Source organism: Petromyzon marinus, chromosome 5 (genome assembly GCF_048934315.1).
Source record: "Petromyzon marinus isolate PM22_M1 ecotype Great Lakes invasive population chromosome 5, UKy_Petmar_22M1.pri1.0, whole genome shotgun sequence".
Taxonomy (NCBI): domain Eukaryota; kingdom Metazoa; phylum Chordata; class Hyperoartia; order Petromyzontiformes; family Petromyzontidae; genus Petromyzon; species Petromyzon marinus.
In genome coordinates, this window is record NC_133671.1 from 3,606,704 (window position 1) to 3,628,432 (window position 21,729).

Genomic DNA, 21,729 nt, shown 5'->3' on the forward strand with positions numbered 1-21,729 from the left:
CTGGCGATGTGCACGTTGTACGTACGCTGAACTTCTTTCGCACCGCACCGAGCCAACCGTGCAAATCGGAGGGCAGCGCAGAAACATGCAATGTTGTACTGCACTTCAACGCTCCGAAGCAACGATGGAGTTTTTGCACCGCTCTCCGCTGCCCGCCCCGTAATCCCCCACCCCCCTCGCCCCGCCGAGACCTTTCCACTCCTCCCGTTCCCCATAACTGCTCAGGAAGGTATCCACGACGCACAACGCCGTCCGCTGCTACGTACACTTGAACGTCGCCGGACGGGGAGGACGGGTTGGCGCTACGTACGGCGCAAAAGGAGTTCGACGTACACAACATGCAGCAGCAGAGCCTAGCCGGGTCGTCGCAAGCGCTGAGCCCCTCCCCCTGATCCGTCTCCCCGCGCTCTCTCTCTCTCGGTCGGTCTCCCAGATGCTCCCTCTTGCACCAAAGCCCCCGAGAGCTTGGCCACTCCGCCACGTCCGCTTCACATCCCAGGGCCGGCTGTCGTGGCGTCGACACCACGGTTGGGCCACTGCCTTTGCCTTTCCCCAATCCGCCATTCGTGAGCTGCTGCAGTGACCTGCTGCGCGTGGCGGCGGTCGCCCATCCAACCGCTGTCCCCGGCTCAGGCCCGCTTAGCTTTCAAGACGCGACGAGCTCGGGGTGACGTGACCGCCGTGGCGCTTGGGCCAACTGGGCATCTATGAGAAAGTGCTTTAGAGCTCATCGGATTCCTCCTCCGTTAAAAAAAAGATGCCCAGTCCGACTCTCCGGCGAAGGTTAAACCAATCGCCGTCTCTTCCCACGAGCGATCGCCCGCTGGAACCCGCCGCGTCAGAATATCGAGAGAGCGACGCTAGATCCAAGACGTGGCAGGCTGGGTGGCGGCGGGGGTTGGCGTACGTTTTTTATCGGCCATGGTCGCGTGGACGATGAGGATGTCTTGGGAACCCCCCTTGAGGTCGGGTCCACTATCAACCTGCCGAGAGGAGACAAGGGGTGGGCCGGTCCATTGGGGAGGAGAGTTAGGGGGCGCTCGAGCGGTCGCACACCGCACACGCGCCGCTACGTGTGCGTGTCTGCTATTCAAATCGTTCTGCTCGTGTGCTCAGGGGAGAGCCTCATCGAGTCTCAAGACTGCTTCTTTCAGGAGGGTCCTGCCAAGTTCATCGCAGGAGAGGCCGACGTTGCTGCTTCAGCTGCTGTGTCTACTACCCATTGAGTAATGTGCACTAAATGTTTCAGCGCTGGTGTGTTTGGTCAATTCCAGTGATATTATGGTGGCTTTTTTTTTTGGCTAAGGGCGGAATACCAGAGGAAACCCATTACAGCACAGGAGGAGAACCAACAAACTCACCACAGAAAGGTGCCCCAACCAGGAATTGAACCCATGGCCCTTCTTGCTGCGAGTCTCAAATGTAACCACCCTGCCGCCAAATCTCTATGTATGCATCTACGTCTTTCGCACAGCACGTGGCCAACCGTGCCAATCTAGCCACAGACAGATCAGAACCTAACTCTCCTGGGTTTGACGTCACGTTGGCGACGTACGGTGCGAAAGAAGTTTGACGTAGAGACGTACGACCACACATCACAAACACGCACGAGGCCTGTCGCGGCTACGAACGCCGTCATTCACAGGCGCGCCAGACGAACTCAGCACTGCCTCTCGTACAAAGCGGCCGACGTTTTGGTCGCAAAAAAACAGCGTGTAAAATAAATGAGCTGGCGGCAGACGCGCCGCCATTGCGTGCCCATTTTTTTCAAATGTTAATTTAATTTCACGCGCTACAACGAAGGGCCATTGCACGAAACGTCGCCTGTTATGTTTGTAAATTTTATAAACATAACAGGTCACAGAGTTAATGGCGAATGTTGTGAGTTTGATTTTTGTTCTCATTGGTAAACTGCGCTTTGTGCACCACAGCCAAAACAGCAGCAGCATGACATCGCAATCAAAATCTAGTCGTCTCTGTTCTCCTACAACGCGGTAGTGGTTGTTGCGTTCCTGAAGAATGCCGTGTTGTGGAGGAAATCGCGTTATAATAAAGAACACATACTATGGACCAAAGCACAGTCCGTGATAACCCCGTGAGATGAGTACGCAGGCTGAACAAAGACTGAGGGCACGTGGGTAACATCTGGAAAAGCATCCAGCAGTATCCCGTCGCCTTGTGTGATGCTACGCCGAGGCAGCCGTGTGACCGCTTATTCCTACTCGAGCGCGACGTAGTTTTGTTCACTCGATCGCGTTATATCCAATTCGCGTTATAAAAAAATTCATCATCCCTCCACATCCAATTCACGTTATGAAAACACGCGGCGTTGTAGGAAAACAGACCCAACGCACGACGGATAGAAATCTCTGCTGGTTCAGAGTAATGCGTGCTGCATTTTTACAGATGCTTATCATACATTTTCAACCCTTTCTCAATCTACTACTGCACTGTCTTGCCAACGCCACGTGGGTCATGGAGGGTATTTTTTTTTCCCCCACCGTAAATCAACCGCACTGGTCAGTGCAGGTTGGTGAAGGACGGAGCGCTGGACGGGATCAGATGTCACTCCGCACCGATTTTAACCGTGGCAGGTGAATTTGAACCCGGGGTTGCTGGGTTCATAGTGCAATGCGCTAACCACTGTACCACCGCTGCACCTACTGTATTTGTCCACGTGATGTTAGTGCTTATCGGGCCGACGTCGGCGCGACGTTGAAGGTAAGTGTAGCAGGCGACGCGATGCAAATACACTCCGTGGAACCTCATCGAGATGCCGAAATAATTTAGGAAATTGCCCGTTCGAGCTTTTTGTAACTTTTGAACGTTTTTGTTTCACTGTTGTAAGGTTGTACATTTATTTGTTTATTTTAAATACTTTTTTATTATTATTACTAAGAGAACCCTGAGGGGAGGCGCCCGCCGCCTACGCCCCCGTGCAGCGCCACCGCCGGCTCCACTGGTGGAGCGGCGTTGCTATGAGGGCGACGTCACCTGACTCTTCAGCACCAGCCTCCTGATGATCTCTTGGTAGTCAACGAGGAAGAGTTCTTCTTGTTCCCTACACACATCGGCAACCATCAGCACCATCATCATCATCATTCAGCACCAAGGACAAAGAGCCCCGTGTAGCCTTAACAGACTGTTGGGGCAAGTGCTGTTAGCGAGTAGCAGCTATGAAGGCCGGCACGGCACACGAGGCCTGGCCGCCTTTGTCTCCCCAGTGGCGATGTTTACACGCCGCACCGTGTAGTCACTTGTGTGTGCCGTGCGCGCGTTGCTCACGAGCAGGGCGTGGCGACGGGCGGGCTCGCTCCGCCCGTCGTGGGCACGCCTTCTCCCGCGGGACTCTTGCTCGTCGCGCTCCGGGCCGCGTCCACCCCAGGGGCCTCCTCGACAGCCTCCCCTTGCCCGTCGCCCGTCCCAGCGGCCCGCCCGCTGCCGGACGAGCGACCGTCGTCGCCGTCTTCGCCCGCAGGCGCCACGGGCGTCTCGTCGATGACCGCCGGCAGGTCACCGGGCGAGCGATCGCCACCGCCGGGGCCGCATTCTCGGCCACCGCTCGGCGAGACGGGCCCGGCCCCGGCGTCCGATGTGGCCTCGCCGCTCGCAGTCGAGGGACCCGGCCGACCGTCGGCGTGCGAGCCAGAGGGGGAATCGTTTCGTTCGCCGGGGGACGGCGGCTGGGGAGCGCCGCCGACGACGCGGAGGGGGGCCCTCTCGTGGACCGGCGGCGGGGCCGCCTGGGCGCTCGCGGTTCGCGGGTTCGGCGGGTCGCCGACGGTCGCTTGGATGTCCTGGATGTCGGGCATGAGGCGGTAGTTGATGGGTCTCATGGCGATGAACGACGTGGCATCGGGAGTCTTGTAATCCCGACACATCTGTATGTAGGTCTGCACGTGGGCTGCACACGAACGCGCGCACGCAATGGATACGCGCGCGCCCTTCGATCAATGAGAGCGGACGAGGAGCGCGCGACCCGTTGCTCGCAGGAGATGAGCGTGGCTGGGCTCGCCGAGTGGCGGGCTGCTACGTTTGAGTTTTACCCGTGGGCCATGAGGGCCGTGTTACGGCATGGCACGCAGGCTCACGCGGGAATGGACCGTTTATTGGAAACCTGAATCGCAACTAAAATGCATTTCGCAGAATAGAGTGAGAGAGAACGCTGTTCAAGCACTCGCCCAGTCTCCCGTGGGTGTTAGTTTTGTTTTTTTAACCGTATCTCAATATTTTGATTGGTTTCTCCTCGGTGTTACCTCAACTGTGCTCTCTGTACCGAGTCAAAAAGCTTCCCGGTCATCCAGAATTCCTCCAGGGCAGGGAACCCCCCGCATTAGAAAACTCAATGAACCCAAAGAAGAAGTGGCATTGCACAAAACGCCACCTATTATATTTTATTCCTTCTAAGGCCGCAATGCCATTGACGAATGTGCACATTTTTTCTCTGTAAACCCTCTCCCGTTCTGATGATGACGCGCGCGGTACACGTGTACCATGTACGATTCCGTTCCGTTGATGTACGTAATCAGAACCAGGGGCGGAGCCAGGATTTCAGGCCGGGGTGACATTCAACAAATTTTAATTTCAAGAATGATTAGAGAGTCAGGCTGTTGAACAAGACGCCATCGGTTGGCGACACACTCTGACAACGCAGTTGCACGGAGTTCGCCAGACCGAGTGTCGTACACTTATACGCAGAATGTCACCCCTGTCACCCCACCTGGCTCCGCCCCTGATCAGAACGGGATCGTCAGCAAGACAATAATTAAATTACTTTATCGGTACCGAGGCTCCCACAAGGCCATGAGGGAGGGCTTGCGGTACAGTTTGGCGCCAGCCATCGTAGAGTGCGGCGGTCGTGTCGCTACAGTTCTCTGCGGTGAGTACAACGTCTTCAAAAACAACGGCGCTAATACGCCTTTGTAAGTAAAATCAACGCTGAACCGCTTGTGCGTTCCGAAATTCAGCGGTCAACGGGACACCCACCTGCAACTGACGTCTCGGAAGGAGGAAGTGGCTAATTGTGTTTGTGCACCACTGCCGACACCAATGTTAGGGAATGACCCGCAGAAGGAGATATCACAGAACTACTTTCTGAGATCCCTACAAAGTAACCTCTGCGGATCCTGCACTCTCTCCCGCCTGCCCTGCTACGTGCAAAAAGTTTGCTGCGTGACGGTCAAAGCGATTCTTTTTGTTATTCTCAGTTCTGACATTCACCAAAACGAAGGGACAGATGACATCTTTCTCAAAGCCTCGCTTCTTCGCTCCTTCGCCGACTCCCTTCCCTCCCCTCGCCCCTTCGATCCGTCCCTCCCCTACCACCCTTTCCTGACCCTGCCATCTCAATCGCTCGATTTTTGCGTCCAACTTTTTTGTTTGAACCGTGTAAAGCACCCTGAGCTAAGGCGCTCATAAATATATTTATATTAAATCAGTTCATGTTGTCCGATTGGATTCCTCTGTAATTGGTAATTATTATTCTTATTATTCAACACATTCGCCGATGGTGATGATGATGATACACACAGTGTGTGTGTGTGTGCGTGGCTTGAAAAGGGCGTCAACTAAATAGTCAGCGACATTTCAGGCAACGGCCCTTCTCCATAGCACACACTGGTGAGCGTCAACCTCAACTGACCTTTTCTATACTTGTTGGCTACAGTTAATCACCAGTGTTATTATTCCGTTTTCTATTGAATATGTAGTTTGAGAAAGCTTGTCGTGCTCTGAAGCGCGATAGGAAATTTCCCAGGAACATAACCTCCCCCTATTTGACAATTGTTTCTTGTGGGAAAATCGCTTAACGTTGCTTCACTTCCAATGTCGCACTTTCCAGGAAGGCAACCCCGACGTTAAGCGGGGAGTGACTGCGTCTGTGTGTATGGGGAGCGGTGGTGCAGCGGTTAGCGACTCGGGTTGGAGTCCCACTCACGGCCAAGACCGGTCTCGATTATCTGAACCGGCCGGGCGTGGTGCTAGTCACCCACCCCCGTGTGTGCCGTGCCGGCCTTCATAGAGGTGCTACTCGCTAATAACACTTGCCCCAACAGTCTGTCCAGGCTATACGGGGGATCTTTGTCTTTGTGTGAACACAACCCACGTCCGCTCCGTTTCCCTTTCACCTTTTTTTTCTGGCAGCGGTGGCGGGGATGCTTCGCCGATGACATCACTTCCTGTCCCGTGCCCAGAGTTGACGGCGGAGATTGATTGGTGGTCCAAGGCCATCAGCTCACACGGAGTCGGCAAGGAAGTCACGTCTGCGTGCGCACACACGGATCCACGTGTACCCACGCCAGCACACACGTACGTACACACCAAGACAAAGTTTCCCCCGGTCGCCTTCATAGACTGTTGGGGCAAGTGTCGTTAGTGAGCACCCATCACACCAGCACGATACTGATTACTGCTGGCCGCTCTCCAGATGACGTGATTGCTAAGCTCCAGGGTGATTTCAACAAACTACAATATCAGCTAGTTGCTCTTAAACTCGTCCTGAATACCTCCAAAACCAAGGTGCTATGCTTCTCACCAGGACTAAAGCAGGAAGTAATTTTTCCCCAATTATAGTCCTGAAATAATCATCAGATAGAGCAAGTCAAGATCTATAAGTATCTTGGGGTCATCTTTGATTCAAAACTGAATTTTTAAGATCACATTGATTATGTTGTAAAAAAGACAAAATTGGTTTTCTGTATCGACACAAGCACTGCTTCCCCCCTATGTTCCGCTTGGAATTGATAAAAGCTACCATACTGTCTCTACTTAATTACTGTGACATCGTATATAAATCAGCCCCCAGTACTATACTGAAGAAGCTTGACTCAATGTATCACTCGGCCTTAAGATTTGCATTGAACTGCCCATATAGGACCCACCACTGCGATCTCTACATTGGGTCAAACTTAACGTCTCTTAATGTTCGACGGCTTGTGCACCAGATCTTATTTATTCACGATGTACTTACAAAAAGATCCGCAGACTACCTGCTGGATCTCCTCACTGTTTCGAAGAACAAATTTGACCTCAGGTCTTCACTCATTTACCAGCTTCACATTCCTTATTGCCGTACAAATACTGGAGGAAGGGCCTTTGCTATTGATGCCCCCAGGGTCTGGAATGCTATCGCCAATAAACTGAAATTTGGATCACTATCTGTGAGATCTTCAGTGAAAACTGCTCTAGAGGAGTTGTACACCCCTAGCTGCCACTGATATTCAGAATGGCCTGAAATCAAATGTTTCGCTCCGGATGACCGCTGCAAAGTATGATTTTGATTATAGTGTGCTGATCTTAAAGGTGTATTGAAAAATGTTGATACTGCTACTGATACTCCTGCTGTTATGGAGTGACTCATGCAGCCAGCTATGGCTGCAAAGTTTGGTCATACATGTTATGTATATCGTTTATTGTGAAATTTGAATCACAGTTCCTATGATCACTGTTACATTGTTTTTATAGCTTTATTTTGGTGATTTTGAAAACGTTTTGGTTTAGCCATGTTTGTTTGTTGCAGTACAGAGTTAGCCTGATAACCTTAATCTAAATTGTCTTATGGTTGTTATTGTTTGACTTTCAACCCACTGGGATTTTTGCACACAGCGTTGAAATACGGTGTTTTTTTCTAAAAGACTTTGTTGTATTTTCCTGGATTTTTCTGTTGCGCGTAGTCACTTTAAGATGTTCCTTTGTTCATGTTTGTGTTTGTTGCGGTTGCACCCGAGTCAAGAGCCGCATGGCTCACAGGATAATACCTCATACATGAAACTGAAAACTGAAACGTGGTGCTGGCATGATCAGCACCGCGCCCAGTAGCATTTTTATCCCCATTCAGTAGAGATGTTTACGAGGCCCAGGACCGGTTCGGCTATTTGGCACCGACGTTGGCCATGAGCGAGAATCTACCTTCAAAGTGTGGTGCGCTAACTGCTAAACTACCGCTCCCACACAAAGGCACCCAAGTATAGCCTGTTAGGGCCAGTGCTGTTTGCGAGAAGCATCTACGAAGGCTAGCATGGCATACGAGGGATTGGGTGGCCAACACAACGCCCGGCCGCCTTTGTCTCCCCAGTAACGATGTTTACACACTGCACCAGGTACTCATTTGAGGCTGAGTCGACTTAGGGGAGGCCCACGACCGGTTCAGATAATCATCACTGGTGTTTGCCATGAGCGGGAATCGAAACTCGGGTTGCTGGTTTCGTAGTGCGGCACACTAACTGCTACACTCCTGCTCCCCACACCAATACCCGCCAGTCGCTGCTAAGAGACAGTGACGTAACCACAGTGCCTGTGCCAGGCCAGGTGCACTTTCAGACCACGTGCAGTGTCGAAGGGGACAGACCCACGTGCCACGGGCTGGCTGACTAAGATGACTGGTAGATGCATGAGCTGTACTCCCTACTGTGCTATTTTAGCCGCCCAGCACTTCGCTCATTGTTGGGAGCATCGCTCCTCTGCCCTCCGTTGTTATTGGAGGGCGACTGCCTCCAACTGTTCATTAGCGTCCATCACGAGCCTCCTCTACAGAGGCCGATCTTGATACCGCTGGTACCAGTTTTCGGCAAGTCCACTCGGCTCCACATCCTCCCGTGCCGCATCAGCTCCATCTCTTCTCCAGATCATGTCGTGCCCATTTAGCCCCCTCTATCCAGCCAAACAGAAGCTGCTTGGGCATGCGGTGGCGAGGCATGCTCGCTGCATACCCCAGCCAACGCAGCCTCGCCTGCCGGACGAACTCACCAATGGGAATATGTTCCCGCACACACACGCACACATGCGCACCTCCAAGGAAGGTTTCCCTGTTCTCGCCGTTCCTCACCGATCCTCCGGGCGTGCGCCAGGACTTTGCCGGGAGCATCGGGGGGCTGAAAAATCACAAAATACAATTGGCGTACATGAGATACACAACAAAAAACAATTGCAACGTATTTTGACGTTTGTTCGTTACACGAGAAAACGCTCGTTGACTCGTGAAAGCCTCAGCAAGAGTCTGAAGACCCTTTCTCAGGAGGGTCCTGCAAAGTTTTCACAGGAGGTGGGAGCTGCTGCTGCTGCTTGCGATCCAAATTAACCAAACGGTTTGTAATTTGTCAGCATTGGGATGTTTGGCCAATACCGGTGACGTTGTTTTTATTTTGTGTCGCGTCTCAATACGCATCTCAGGGCAGGAGGGTTGTGGTGGGTGGGGGCACCGGGCAGGGGAACGAGGGAGAGAGAGAGAAAGAGAGCAACAGCGCCACACAGCCCGTACCACAACACAGCCCGTACCACAACACAGCCCGTACCACAACACAGCCCGTACCACAACACAGCCCGTACCACAACACAGCCCCGCACCGCCACTCAGTCCGCACCACCATGCAGTCCGCACCACCATGCAGTCCGCACCACCACGCAGCCCGTACCACCATGCAGCCCGTACCACCATGCAGCACGCACCACCACGCAGCCCGCACCACCACGCAGCCCGTACCACCATGCAGCCCGTACCACCACGCAAACCGCACCACCACTCAGCCCGCACCACCACGCAGCCCGTACCACCACGCAACCAACACCACCACGCAGCCCGTACCACCATTCAGCCCGTACCACCACGCAACCCGCACCACCACGTAGCCCGCACCACCACGTAGCCCGCACCACGACGCAGCCCGCACAGCCACAAAACCCGTACCGCGACACTGCTGCACCGTGACACAGCCCAAGACGAAGCAACCGGGGCCCAGGCCAACACCACCAACAACGACAACGAGCCCCATGGGCAGTCAAGGAGCACCAGCGCATCCCAAGGCATCCACAGGGCACTGGTGCCCTAGAGTACCCGGTACGAAGGAGGTGGTGGGATGTATATTTGGAGTGCGCATGTTGTCCCTGTGGTTGCGTGGCTTCTTCTCCGGGTCCTCCGGTTTTTCCCTCCATATTTAGAAACATGCATTTGGCTGATATAACTGTCCGCATGATAAGCCACTTTATCGGACTATCATTTGTGGTTTAAAGCTTTCGTGACTGCAATGATTGTTCCTTTAACAATGGGTGCCTCTGCGGGTGTGTATGCTTTAACTTTTAACATAGCTATTTCTGTGACCAGTCACAAGCTAATCATTCAGCCATTTCAATGCTAAATTATATGCTAATTCCTTTGTCAAGGCGCTTTGTTCCTCTCACACAGCTTAAAGGCCGTATCTGAACGTGGCTCTTTCACTCCAGCGCTGTCCTACCAGACAGTCTCGCCCTCTTCACCTGATGAAGGCCGCTTGTGTTGTGGCCGAAACGTCGTGAAAATATTATTGTGTTATTTTATTTTATCAATTAATTATTTTATTATCATTCTACGTGACTTTACCGAAAGAACCAAAGAAGATGTATCATTTGTGGCCAGGCCACTTCTGAAAAAGAGCCGTATAGCTCGGTGCGTCTTACCTGGTAAAATAAAATCAGTAGTTTGCTCACTTTGTAATCGTCCAATCCATTTGAAGCCCATCATCTTTCATGTACAATACCGAAGGAGGTGAATTCTATGGGCTGCCCCACAGCTGTGACTTGCCACGCAATTTCGGAACAGAAGAACAATACTTTACCACCATCATCTGTAACTCACGTTGCCTGCCTTGTAACTGAAAGATACGTCAAGTAATCTCAACGTGCCGTTAAGCTGATGTCACAGACATCAGCGTTTTACACAGGAGACATGCATCACTTTCTGCCTATGGTCATGTGCTTCCCATGATGCAAAGCACAGCAGCATAGGAAGTTAACGCAGATGTGTTGTTTAATTATTATTATTTCCTCCAGCTGTTTATAAACGTTGCCTCGTAGCGAGTACTGTCATTATGCGACCGTGTCTGTGGTTTTCGTTATCTCATCCTTTAGACAAATCGCAAATTCCTGCCGCGCGACCTGTAGGTGTTGAGGAAGGTGAGGCCAGGAGGACGGGGCGGCTTGGGCGGGGCTGTGATGTCATCGTTGGATCGACCAATCTGCCGCCCTGGCTCAGTGGCCAGCCAATCGATGAGCTCCTGAGCGCAAGACAGGGGCAGAGAAACGTCACAAGCCGGTGGCGATTCTTCGATGAACAAATTGGTCATCACTGTCACAGTGCACGCCATGCACCGTGCGCCTACAAGCATCGGTTATTAGCGGTTTATTCACAATGTGGCTTTAGACGGACGTGATGAAAAAGCGCAAATAATACAAGCGGCGCAAATGAGATGGAAAAAATAAAATAAAATTAAAATAGTGGTCCCGTGGTTTACGATGCCATCAATGAACGATGTTCCGATTAATGATCCGCCTCTCATAGGATCCCATTGTTTCTTTTAACAATACATATTCGATTGACGATATGCTTACGATATCACGCAGCTGCCAATTTTGGCCAATCGGAGTACTAAACGGACTCAGCAGCAGGCCTCAGCAGCAGGCCTCAGCCAATCAGTGGCGACGTCCTTTTAGAAGTGTTTTGAGAGCAACTGGCTGCTAGCTTTTCAATGTTTGAAGTTGCGTTGCTCATGGAAACAGCTCTCTTGAATGCTTAGTGTTTTTTTACTTTAACGAGATCAATGGCAATGGCCCCTAAAATGAATGCGATAATTTTTTTTAATTATGCTCTGTTTATGCACATTTTTATATTCTATTTATTCATTATTTATCCATGTTTCGATTAATGTGAATACTTTAATATGTTCTTATTTATTAAAATTGCGTGTTTAAATATTATACATCATGTCTTATAGTAAAAAAAAAGGTCAACTTCTGATCATCTTGGAACAAATTAAGCATTTAACTTGTATTTACGCCATTCAATTAACGATAATTTCAATTAACGACAGTTTTCGTGAAGCCAATTAATATCACCAACCGATGGACCACTGCTGCAACATAACCTTGAAAGGAATGTTGACCAAATATCGCCTTCACCCTAGTGGACGTCTAACAGCCGTCACGTGACGACGACACCACCGTGGAGCCAGCACCGGTGCAACGGAGTGGTCGCTCGTCCTGTGAGCATCGCTCGTACCGTTGCCAGAGCTCATTCTCTAGCCCCATGAGGCCCAAACCACCCTCCCATTAGCACGGTTGGCTACGTACGGTGAGAAAGAAGTTCAACAGTCATATGTCTGAAAGTGCCGTGTGTTATGGAGAAGGGGCATTGCCTGAAACGTCGCCTATTACACGCACACGCCCAGAGGGCTAATGGAACACTTAACGAAGCTCATGGCCCGCCCTAAACCGCATCCGCACAAACCATGGCAGATGCAGATACCCGTTGGACAAATCGAAAATTAAAAACCCCCAGTAGTGTGCGAATGTGGCCATCCTGAAAAAACTGTGCAACGCATAACAACGCAATGCCCGATCCGCAAACACGAAGGAGACATGAAAGCAATGGTACACTCCGCTGCTCCCGACGCGGTTATCTGGGCTTGAGAAGCTGAATGTGAAATTGTAGTTGTAGCTCTGCATCGACATCAGCGGCCGTATGAAAGGCGAAAAAAGAAGACTAAACTAAATTCATAATGACAGTAAAACAACAGGAGCCATTTAGATAGGATCAATTCATCTTTCGTGACAGAAATGTAACACCAACAATGTCTGCAGTCACCTTTATCACTGATTCTTCACAGTGCTAATCCCCGAAATACTCATGAGCTCACTCGATCAACCAACTAACACTCAACTAGAATGCATGTTGGACTTCTTTCGCACCGTACGTAGCCAACCGTGTTAATCGGAGGTGCGGGAGGAAGGGATCGTTGCTACTTCACCTCTTAAGGCTGCAGTGTTGTTGACGAGTGTGTTGGGTTTGCCTTTGTTGGTCGTGCACCACTGGCAGCAGCAGCATCACTAAATATTTGTTCCGTTACTGTCTGTAGCTCGGCATATTTCTTCACGCAGTCATCCAGGACGGAGGTGATGCCGTAAAACTCGCGTGCGGCGTGAAAGCCCGATTTCAATCAGGCTTGGAAGTGGGTAACCATCGCAACCCGTCACGTGTGCCTGCAAGCCGGTCCAGGTTGTTGCAATGCCACACACGCAAGACCAACCTCAAAAGACGAATTGCGGCCGAGCGAGGTTGAAACTAACGTTGGTCCCGGTGCGGCGGGAGCCGAGCGTGCGTGAGCCAATTTGGGCCATGGTGCGAGAATGGAAATGTGGCCCCCTGTCCAACCTCACCCCCTTCTAGCTGGAGCCCGGCATCGGTGCCCTCCCCCGCCACAGCCCCACGGCCAGTGGGACCTGGGTGCAGTTGCACCACCTGCGCTGTCAAAAGCTACGCGACCGGCCCGGAGTGAGATGGGGCCCCATCTCACTGGGGCCGAGGTCCGGCGAGGCGGTGGAGGCCCGGCGTGGCGGTCACCTGCGTGGCGGCGTTGAGATTGGTGGCGAGCTGCTGCAAGGCCGTGTCGACGCTCGGGAAGGCTCGGCTCGTCAGGGCGTGCTGGTCGGCCCAGTGCAGGAGACGGGCGAGCGCAGAACACACCGCGGCCTCCTGCACACTTCACGGAGACACACACAGCGTGAACTACCCAGTCTCCTGCACACTTCACAGTGACACACACAGCGTGAACACACCACTCTCCTGCACACTTCACAGTGACAGACACAGCGTGAACACACCACTCTCCTGCACACTTCACAGTAACAGACACAGCGTGAACACACCACTCTCCTGCACACTTCACAGTGACACACACAGCGTGAACACACCACTCTCCTGCACACTTCACAGTAACAGACACAGCGTGAACACACCACTCTCCTGCACACTTCACAGTGACACACACAGCGTGAACACACCACTCTCCTGCACACTTCACAGTGACAGACACAGCGTGAACACACCACTCTCCTGCACACTTCACAGTGACAGACACAGCGTGAACACACCACTCTCCTGCACACTTCACAGTGACAGACACAGCGTGAACACACCACTCTCCTGCACACTTCACAGTGACACACACAGCGTGAACACACCACTATCCTGCACACTTCACAGAGACACACACAGCGTGAACACACCACTCTCCTGCACACTTCACAGTGACAGACACAGCGTGAACACACCACCCTCCTGCACACTTCACAGTGACAGACACAGCGTGAACACACCACTCTCCTGCACACTTCACAGTGACACACACAGCGTGAACACACCACTCTCCTGCACACTTCACAGTGACAGACACAGCGTGAACTACCCAGTCTCCTGCACACTTCACAGTGACACACACAGCGTGAACACACCACTCTCCTGCACACTTCACAGTGACAGACACAGCGTGAACACACCACCCTCCTGCACACTTCACAGTAACAGACACAGCGTGAACACACCACTCCCCTGCACACTTCACGGTGACACACACAGCGTGAACACACCACTCTCCTGCACACTTCACAGTGACACACACAGCGTGAACACATCACTCTCCTGCACACTTCATAGAGACGGACACAGCGTGAACACACCACTCTCCTGCACACTTCACAGTGACAGACACAGCGTGAACACACCACTCTCCTGCACACTTCACAGTGACAGACACAGCGTGAACACACCACTCTCCTGCACACTTCACGGTGACATACACAGCGTGAACACACCACTCTCCTGCACACTTCACAAGGACACACACAGCGTGAACACACCACTCTCCTGCACACTTCACAGTGACACAGCGTGAACACACCACTCTCCTGCACACTTCACAGTAACAGACACAGCGTGAACACACCACTCTCCTGCACACTTCACAGTGACACACACAGCGTGAACACACCACTCTCCTGCACACTTCACAGAGACAGACACAGCGTGAACACACCACTCTCCTGCACACTTCACGGTGACACACACAGCGTGAACACACCACTCTCCTGCACACTTCACAGTGACACACACAGCGTGAACACACCACTATCCTGCACACTTCACAGAGACACACACAGCGTGAACACACCACTCTCCTGCACACTTCACAGAGACACACACAGCGTGAACACACCACTCTCCTGCTCACTTCACAGTGACAGACACAGCGTGAACACACCACTCTCCTGCACACTTCACAGTGACACACACAGCGTGAACACACCGCGGCCTCCTGCACACTTCACGGTGACACACACAGCGTGAACACACCACTCTCCTGCACACTTCACAGAGACAGACACAGCGTGAACACACCACTCTCCTGCACACTTCACAGTAACAGACACAGCGTGAACACACCACTCTCCTGCACACTTCACAGTGACACAGCGTGAACACACCACTCTCCTGCACCCTTCAAGGTGACACACACAGCGTGAACACACCACTCTCCTGCACACTTCACAGTAACAGACACAGCGTGAACACACCACTCTCCTGCACACTTCACAGTGACACACACAGCGTGAACACACCACTCTCCTGCACACTTCACGGTGACACACACAGCGTGAACACACCACTCTCCTGCACACTTCACAGTGACAGACACAGCGTGAACACACCACTCTCCTGCACACTTCACAGTGACACACACAGCGTGAACACACCACTATCCTGCACACTTCACAGAGACACACACAGCGTGAACACACCACTCTCCTGCACACTTCACAGTGACACACACAGCGTGAACACACCACTCTCCTGCACACTTCACAGTGACACAGCGTGAACACACCACCCTCCTGCACACTTCACAATGACAGACACAGCGTGAACACACCACTTTCCTGCACACTTCACAGTAACAGACACAGCGTGAACACACCACTCTCCTACACCCTTCACAGTAACAGACACAGCGTGAACACACCACTCTCCTGCACACTTCACAGTGACAGACACAGCGTGAACACACCACTCTCCTGCACACTGCACAGTGACAGACACAGCGTGAACACACCACTCTCCTGCACACTTCACAGTAACAGACACAGCGTGAACACACCACTCTCCTGCACACTTCACAGTGACACACACAGCGTGAACACACCACTCTCCTGCACACTTCACGGTGACACACACAGCGTGAACACACCACTCTCCTGCACACTTCACAGTGACACACACAGCGTGAACACACCACTCTCCTGCACACTTCACGGTGACACACACAGCGTGAACACACCACACTCCTGCACACTTCACAGTGACACACACAGCGTGAACACACCACTCTCCTGCACACTTCACCGTGACAGACACAGCGTGAACACACCACTCTCCTGCACACTTCACAGTGACACACACAGCGTGAACACACCACTCTCCTGCACACTTCACAGTGACACAGCGTGAACACACCACTCTCCTGCACACTGCACAGTGACAGACACAGCGTGAACACACCACTCTCCTGCACACTTCACAGTAACAGACACAGCGTGAACACACCACTCTCCTGCACACTTCACAGTGACACACACAGCGTGAACACACCACTCTCCTGCACACTTCACAGTGACACAGCGTGAACACACCACTCTCCTGCACACTGCACAGTGACAGACACAGCGTGAACACACCACTCTCCTGCACACTTCACCGTGACAGACACAGCGTGAACACACCACTCTCCTGCACACTTCACAGTCATAAACCCCATGGATCCTCCACTAATTCTTTATGAAATTTGTACCAGATTATATTATCAAATGCACAACTTTGGAAACCATAATTCGGTCCTAAGCCGGTTAATCATGTACCACTGCAATGAGCCAAGAATGTCTGTGTCCCGCGCGTGACGTCACTCCACGTCGACCAGCCCCCCTTATTAATAATCATGAACAAGTTACGTCCTCCACATGGACCGCTCCCCCTCATTAATAATCATGAGCGGGTGACGTCACTCCGCATGGAGAGCCCCCCCCCCCCCTCATTAATAACCATCCACTTCCATTTCATAGTTCCATTTATTTGGTATTGCCCTGTGAGCCATTCGGCTCTTGAATCGGGTGCAACCGCAACAAACAAAAACATGAACAAGAAAACATCTTCAAGTGATTATGTGACTGTGCAAACAGAAAATCCAGGGGAAAAAAAAGATCAAAATATTCCTGAAATAGCACCGTACACCAACGCTGTGTGCAAAAATCCCAGTGGGATGCAAGTCAAACAACAACAACAACCACAAGACAACTAAGATGAAGGCCATCAGTCTAACTCCGTACTACAATAAACAAAAACATGGCCAAACCAAAACACGTTTTCGAAATCACCAAAATAAAGCCATAAATGCAATGTAACAGTGACCATGAGCAGGTGACGTCACTCAACATCAAACGGAGAGAAACACAGTGTGAACCCACCACTAATAATTAATAATAATACATTTTATTCGTGAGCGCTCTTCTGAATAATCAAAGACACTTTACATAAAATCATAAAAGCAGCAAAAACAACATCAAATGGTGAAAACACTAAAAGCACATCAAACTTAGCTAAACATTAAAAGCAATTTTTAAAAGGTGAGTTTTAGTCAATGATTTGAACGCTGGAAGGTGGGTGACGTCACTCCACATTGGGGGCGAAGGGCCCCCCCCCTTCTCAGCAACCCTCACTACAAAGGCAGAGCCCTCCCGTCACGTGATCTCCGTAACGCTGTTGAGGCATAGAAGTAAAAAGGACGTCGTGATGAACAAGGGATTATAACCTTAAAATGAAGTAAGTCTGTGTCACCGCGCCCTTACAAATTGCACACGAAGTGATGTAATGAACATCACGTCGTGGTCTGTGCTTTTCGCTTGCAAGTTTCAGATTTACTGCAATACACCCGTCCTTCGACGGGCAAAATGATAGTTTACAATAACCACTTAAGAGCCCTAATCTCTTTGTCTCTGCTCTATGTATGTCTGTGTCTGCTATGCACCTCTGTGTGGATGTGTGTCTCTCTCTGTATATCTGTGTCTCTACATATGTGCCTCAGTGTCTCTCACTGGGGATCACAAAGGCAGACGGGCTTGGTGCTGGCCACCCACCCTCTCGCGTGCCGTGCCGGCCTTCATTGGTGATACCCGCGAACAGCACTTGCCCCAACAGTCTGTTAAAGCTACAAACGGGGGGTCTTGGTCTCTGTACCGTTGTGGGGAGCGGTGGCGCGGTGGTTCGCGCACTGCACTGTCAACCCAGCGACCCGAGTTCGATTTCCACTCACGGCCAACACCAGCGACGATTATCTGAACCGGTCTTGGAGATCCCCTAAGTCGACTCAGCCCGCAATGAGTACCTGATGTAATGTGCGAACATCGCCAATGGGGGAGACAAAGACGGCCGGACGTGGTGCTGCCCACCAACCCCCTCGTGTGCCGTGCCGGCCTTCGTAGGTGCTCGCGAACAGCACTTGCCCCAACAGTCTGTTAAGGCTACACGGGGGGGTCTTCGTCTTCGTACCGTTGTCTATCTCTGCGTGTGTAACGGTACGACTACAGTTTGGCTCAAAACAGTTGCCCCGGCCCACCGGCAAAATCTTGCCCCACGGCCAAATCCGCCAACGCTCACCCATCAGTGGTGGTGGTGGCACCACGGTGCCTGGCCCAGGCTGGCCGGGGTGGGGGGGGCCGCAGCGAGGGCACACGCGTAGTGGGCACCACCGCTGCTGTCAACTCAAGCTGCTGGCACAGGGCCGACGTTATATCCTCGCAGCACGAGGAGAGATGATTTTGTGGGAATTGTTTAGTCCCAGGACCGGACAGACTCTTCTGATGCCGCCTGCTTCCAGCGAGAGCGCAGATGTCGACAACTCCAGGGCCACTGCCTCTGATACCTAGCCTTTCTCAATCCACTGCTGGATGAAGGCCACCCCACTCGCATTGCCACCTGTCCGGGTTTGACCACTTTGGATAGACCCGGACAGTCCGGGAAATTGGTGTCTGCTGTTCTGGTGACTGGAATAGAATTTTACTCAAACCTGGTTCCGCTATTGCTGCTGTGAACGTTATTGCAGGATACTGCACTGTTTTGATAACGGACCGAGTGGCGACGGGGAAATTGATCCCGGATTGGACTCCTGTGCAAGAGGTGGCAGCCCTACTCCCCACCACCGTGGGTCATGACGGTTATTTGAGTAGACTTTGGATTGATGAAGGTAGAGCCAAAGCCAAAGATCCCCTGTGTAGCCTTAACGGACTGTAGGAGCAAGTGTTATTAGCGAGCACCTATGAAGGCTGGAACAGGACACGAGAAGGTGGGAGGCCAGCAAATGAGTACCTCGTACACCATGCACGAGGTACTCATCATTGACCTAGGGGAGGCCCAAGACCGATTCAGGCATCCGTCGCCGGTGTTGTCCGCGAACGGGAATCGAAACCGGGTGGCTGGGTTCGTAGCGCGGCGCGCTCACCGCTGCACTACGGCTGGTCGTGTCACACACGCTTCCCCGCGACGTGCCGAGTGGCACGGATGACCCCTGCCCTTTGGAATGAAGATAACAGAGACAAAGAGTGCGAGTAGTCCGAGTCGCGTCCCAGATATCTCGCTCTGTTGCTACCACCCCAGGTGGCGTAGCTATAGTGGCTCCAATGCCTTGAGATGCCCACAAAACAGGGAATCATGTGATGGCCATTTCATATGAGTGGGGCCATTGAGTAATTCACGCTAATTGGCCGTGTAAATAAATCTGTACGACGAAAGTTCCGATGCTTAAGGTGCTAACTAAGGGTTTCAGGTCTTGAGGACATTTGCCAAAAAACTGTCGCCTTAAAGATAAAAAAACGGGCGACGCTTTGGGTAATGGCCCTCCTTCTTCACAGCACGTAGACAGGCCACAGAGGCAGAGTGGACGTGAGGTTAAGCGCTATGAAAAAAGGTCCGTTGCCTGAGACGTTGCCTGTTCATATCGGAAACTAAAACTAAATGATGTTTTGTATTTTACCAGGTAAGACACATTGAGCTACGTGGATGTTTTTCAGAAGCGACGTGGCCACAAATGGGAGCTCGCACTAAGTGGCTTATCACGTGGATATGTATAACAGCCAAACACTCTAAACGCGTGGTGACGTTGATTCTAAATGTGGAGGGGAACAGCGGAGGACCCGGAGAAAAATCCACGCGACCACGGGAAGAGAGACACGCAAATTCCAAAGTATACAACAGGCATCAGGGTCGAGATCGAACCCACGACCTCCTGTATACCTGGCGAGGTAGTTAACATCTCCTAGCCATCGTGGCGTCCCGGTGATCGTTACAGATTTTTCCCATCAAGGCCGCACAGAGTGTTCGTGACGAATGCGGTGCGTTTTGTTTTTGTTGTGCTGCTTATGCGCCACCGCCGGCACAGTTTCGCCACGTAATGAATTGTTCTGTGGACTGTGGTGTTGGGGAGCAGAGTGGGCGTGTCCCCCCGTGTCTGCGGGGACAAACCAACTCCGGTGGAACGAGCGGCACCCCCCTCCCCTGTCCTCCCTTTAACCGCAGCGCCCACAGAGGTGTGCAAGGAATGTAGCCTGGACAGCCCCCGGCTCCTAACTGTAGTTTTGTAAAACAACTAGGAACCAACAGCTGAAACCCATTCGTCAATAACAAGGCGTGGCCTTAGAAAGGAACATTTTTAAATAAACAGGGCAACGTTCCGGGCGCGCAATGGCCCTTCTCCACGGCACAGGTGCCTCTTCATGCGCTGGTGCACCACTGGTAACGCAGTGGCATCGGCAGCATAAGCATAACCGAATCCCTCTGTGTGTCTCTTGTAGCGGCCGGTAAGAAGTTCACGAGCACCGACACGGCCGTTCCGCATGCTAGAGTCCGTGAGGGCTCTGTGAGAAGTCTGCGAACTCTACGAGAGGTCTGGGAACTCTGTGAGAACTCTGTGAGAAGTCTGAGAACTCTGTGGAAACTCTGTGAGAGGTCCGAGAACTCTGTGGGAACTCTCTGAGGAGTCTGAGAACTCTGTGCAAGGTAACACACAGATTTACAGCTCCCCTCAAACATTTATTACCATGACTATCTAGATTTGAAGATTTCGTGACTGCAGGAATCCATACTCTTTGGTTCTTTCGGCAAAGTCACGTGGGTAGAAAATAAATCACGACCTGATGACGGACGCTTGGGTTGCGCCCGAAACGTCGTGATTTATTTCATTTTATACCTACGTGACTTCACGGAAAGAACCAAAGAGTATTACCATGAATCATTACTATTCCTGTTATGAAATATTTAATGACAGGGATTAACCATTGTTTGATGATAGTTACCCTAAGTAACACGATTTTTCTCCCCGAGTACTAAGTGCAGACTTTTAAATTGTTATATACAAAATGGCTATTATTCCCCACAAACATTGCTTTAGCGAGCACGTCTTTACGCGAGGGAATGACACTTATGCACACGTTTTCTCTTCAAAAATAGGTGCATTTCGAAATATCACCATCCTGCTCACAAAAAAAACAAGTTTGAAGGGAAGCAGAGCCTCCTTCTGTACTCTCGAGGCATCAGCAGCCACGTAAGAATCATTTACTGCACAGGGGGCAAACCAATAAATGCACTCATTGCTATTACGTCTTCATTCTCACATATTTACACTTGCCCCCTCAGTAGCAGGGTTGAGCAGTGGCGTTACGTCAATTACGCTTGATTGGTGCGCATCTGGTCATAGTCACAGGTAGGATAGGTCGATTTATTATTCCTTGACTTTCATTCATTTGCCGCTTTTGCTCGCAGCAAATGTTTGCACTAAAACGACGGAAGACCCTTGTCGTCGCTCTTAATTACCTTACTTATTATTCTTTCGC

General features: G+C 51.6%; 1 protein-coding gene across 1 annotated transcript in view; it reads right to left on the reverse strand.

The window, feature by feature from the left end:
• Positions 1 to 21,729, reverse strand: part of LOC116938950 (uncharacterized) — a 45,157-nt gene that overhangs the window by 16,227 nt on the left and 7,201 nt on the right. The window contains exons 3-9 of the mRNA XM_076061008.1: positions 13,364 to 13,502; positions 10,903 to 11,021; positions 8,785 to 8,867; positions 6,126 to 6,260; positions 3,286 to 3,904; positions 2,995 to 3,061; positions 908 to 983 (exon numbers count right to left, since the gene is read on the reverse strand). Of these exons, the coding sequence (XP_075917123.1) occupies positions 908 to 983; positions 2,995 to 3,061; positions 3,286 to 3,904; positions 6,126 to 6,260; positions 8,785 to 8,867; positions 10,903 to 11,021; positions 13,364 to 13,502 (1,238 nt within the window). The remainder of the gene's footprint in view (positions 1 to 907; positions 984 to 2,994; positions 3,062 to 3,285; positions 3,905 to 6,125; positions 6,261 to 8,784; positions 8,868 to 10,902; positions 11,022 to 13,363; positions 13,503 to 21,729) is intronic.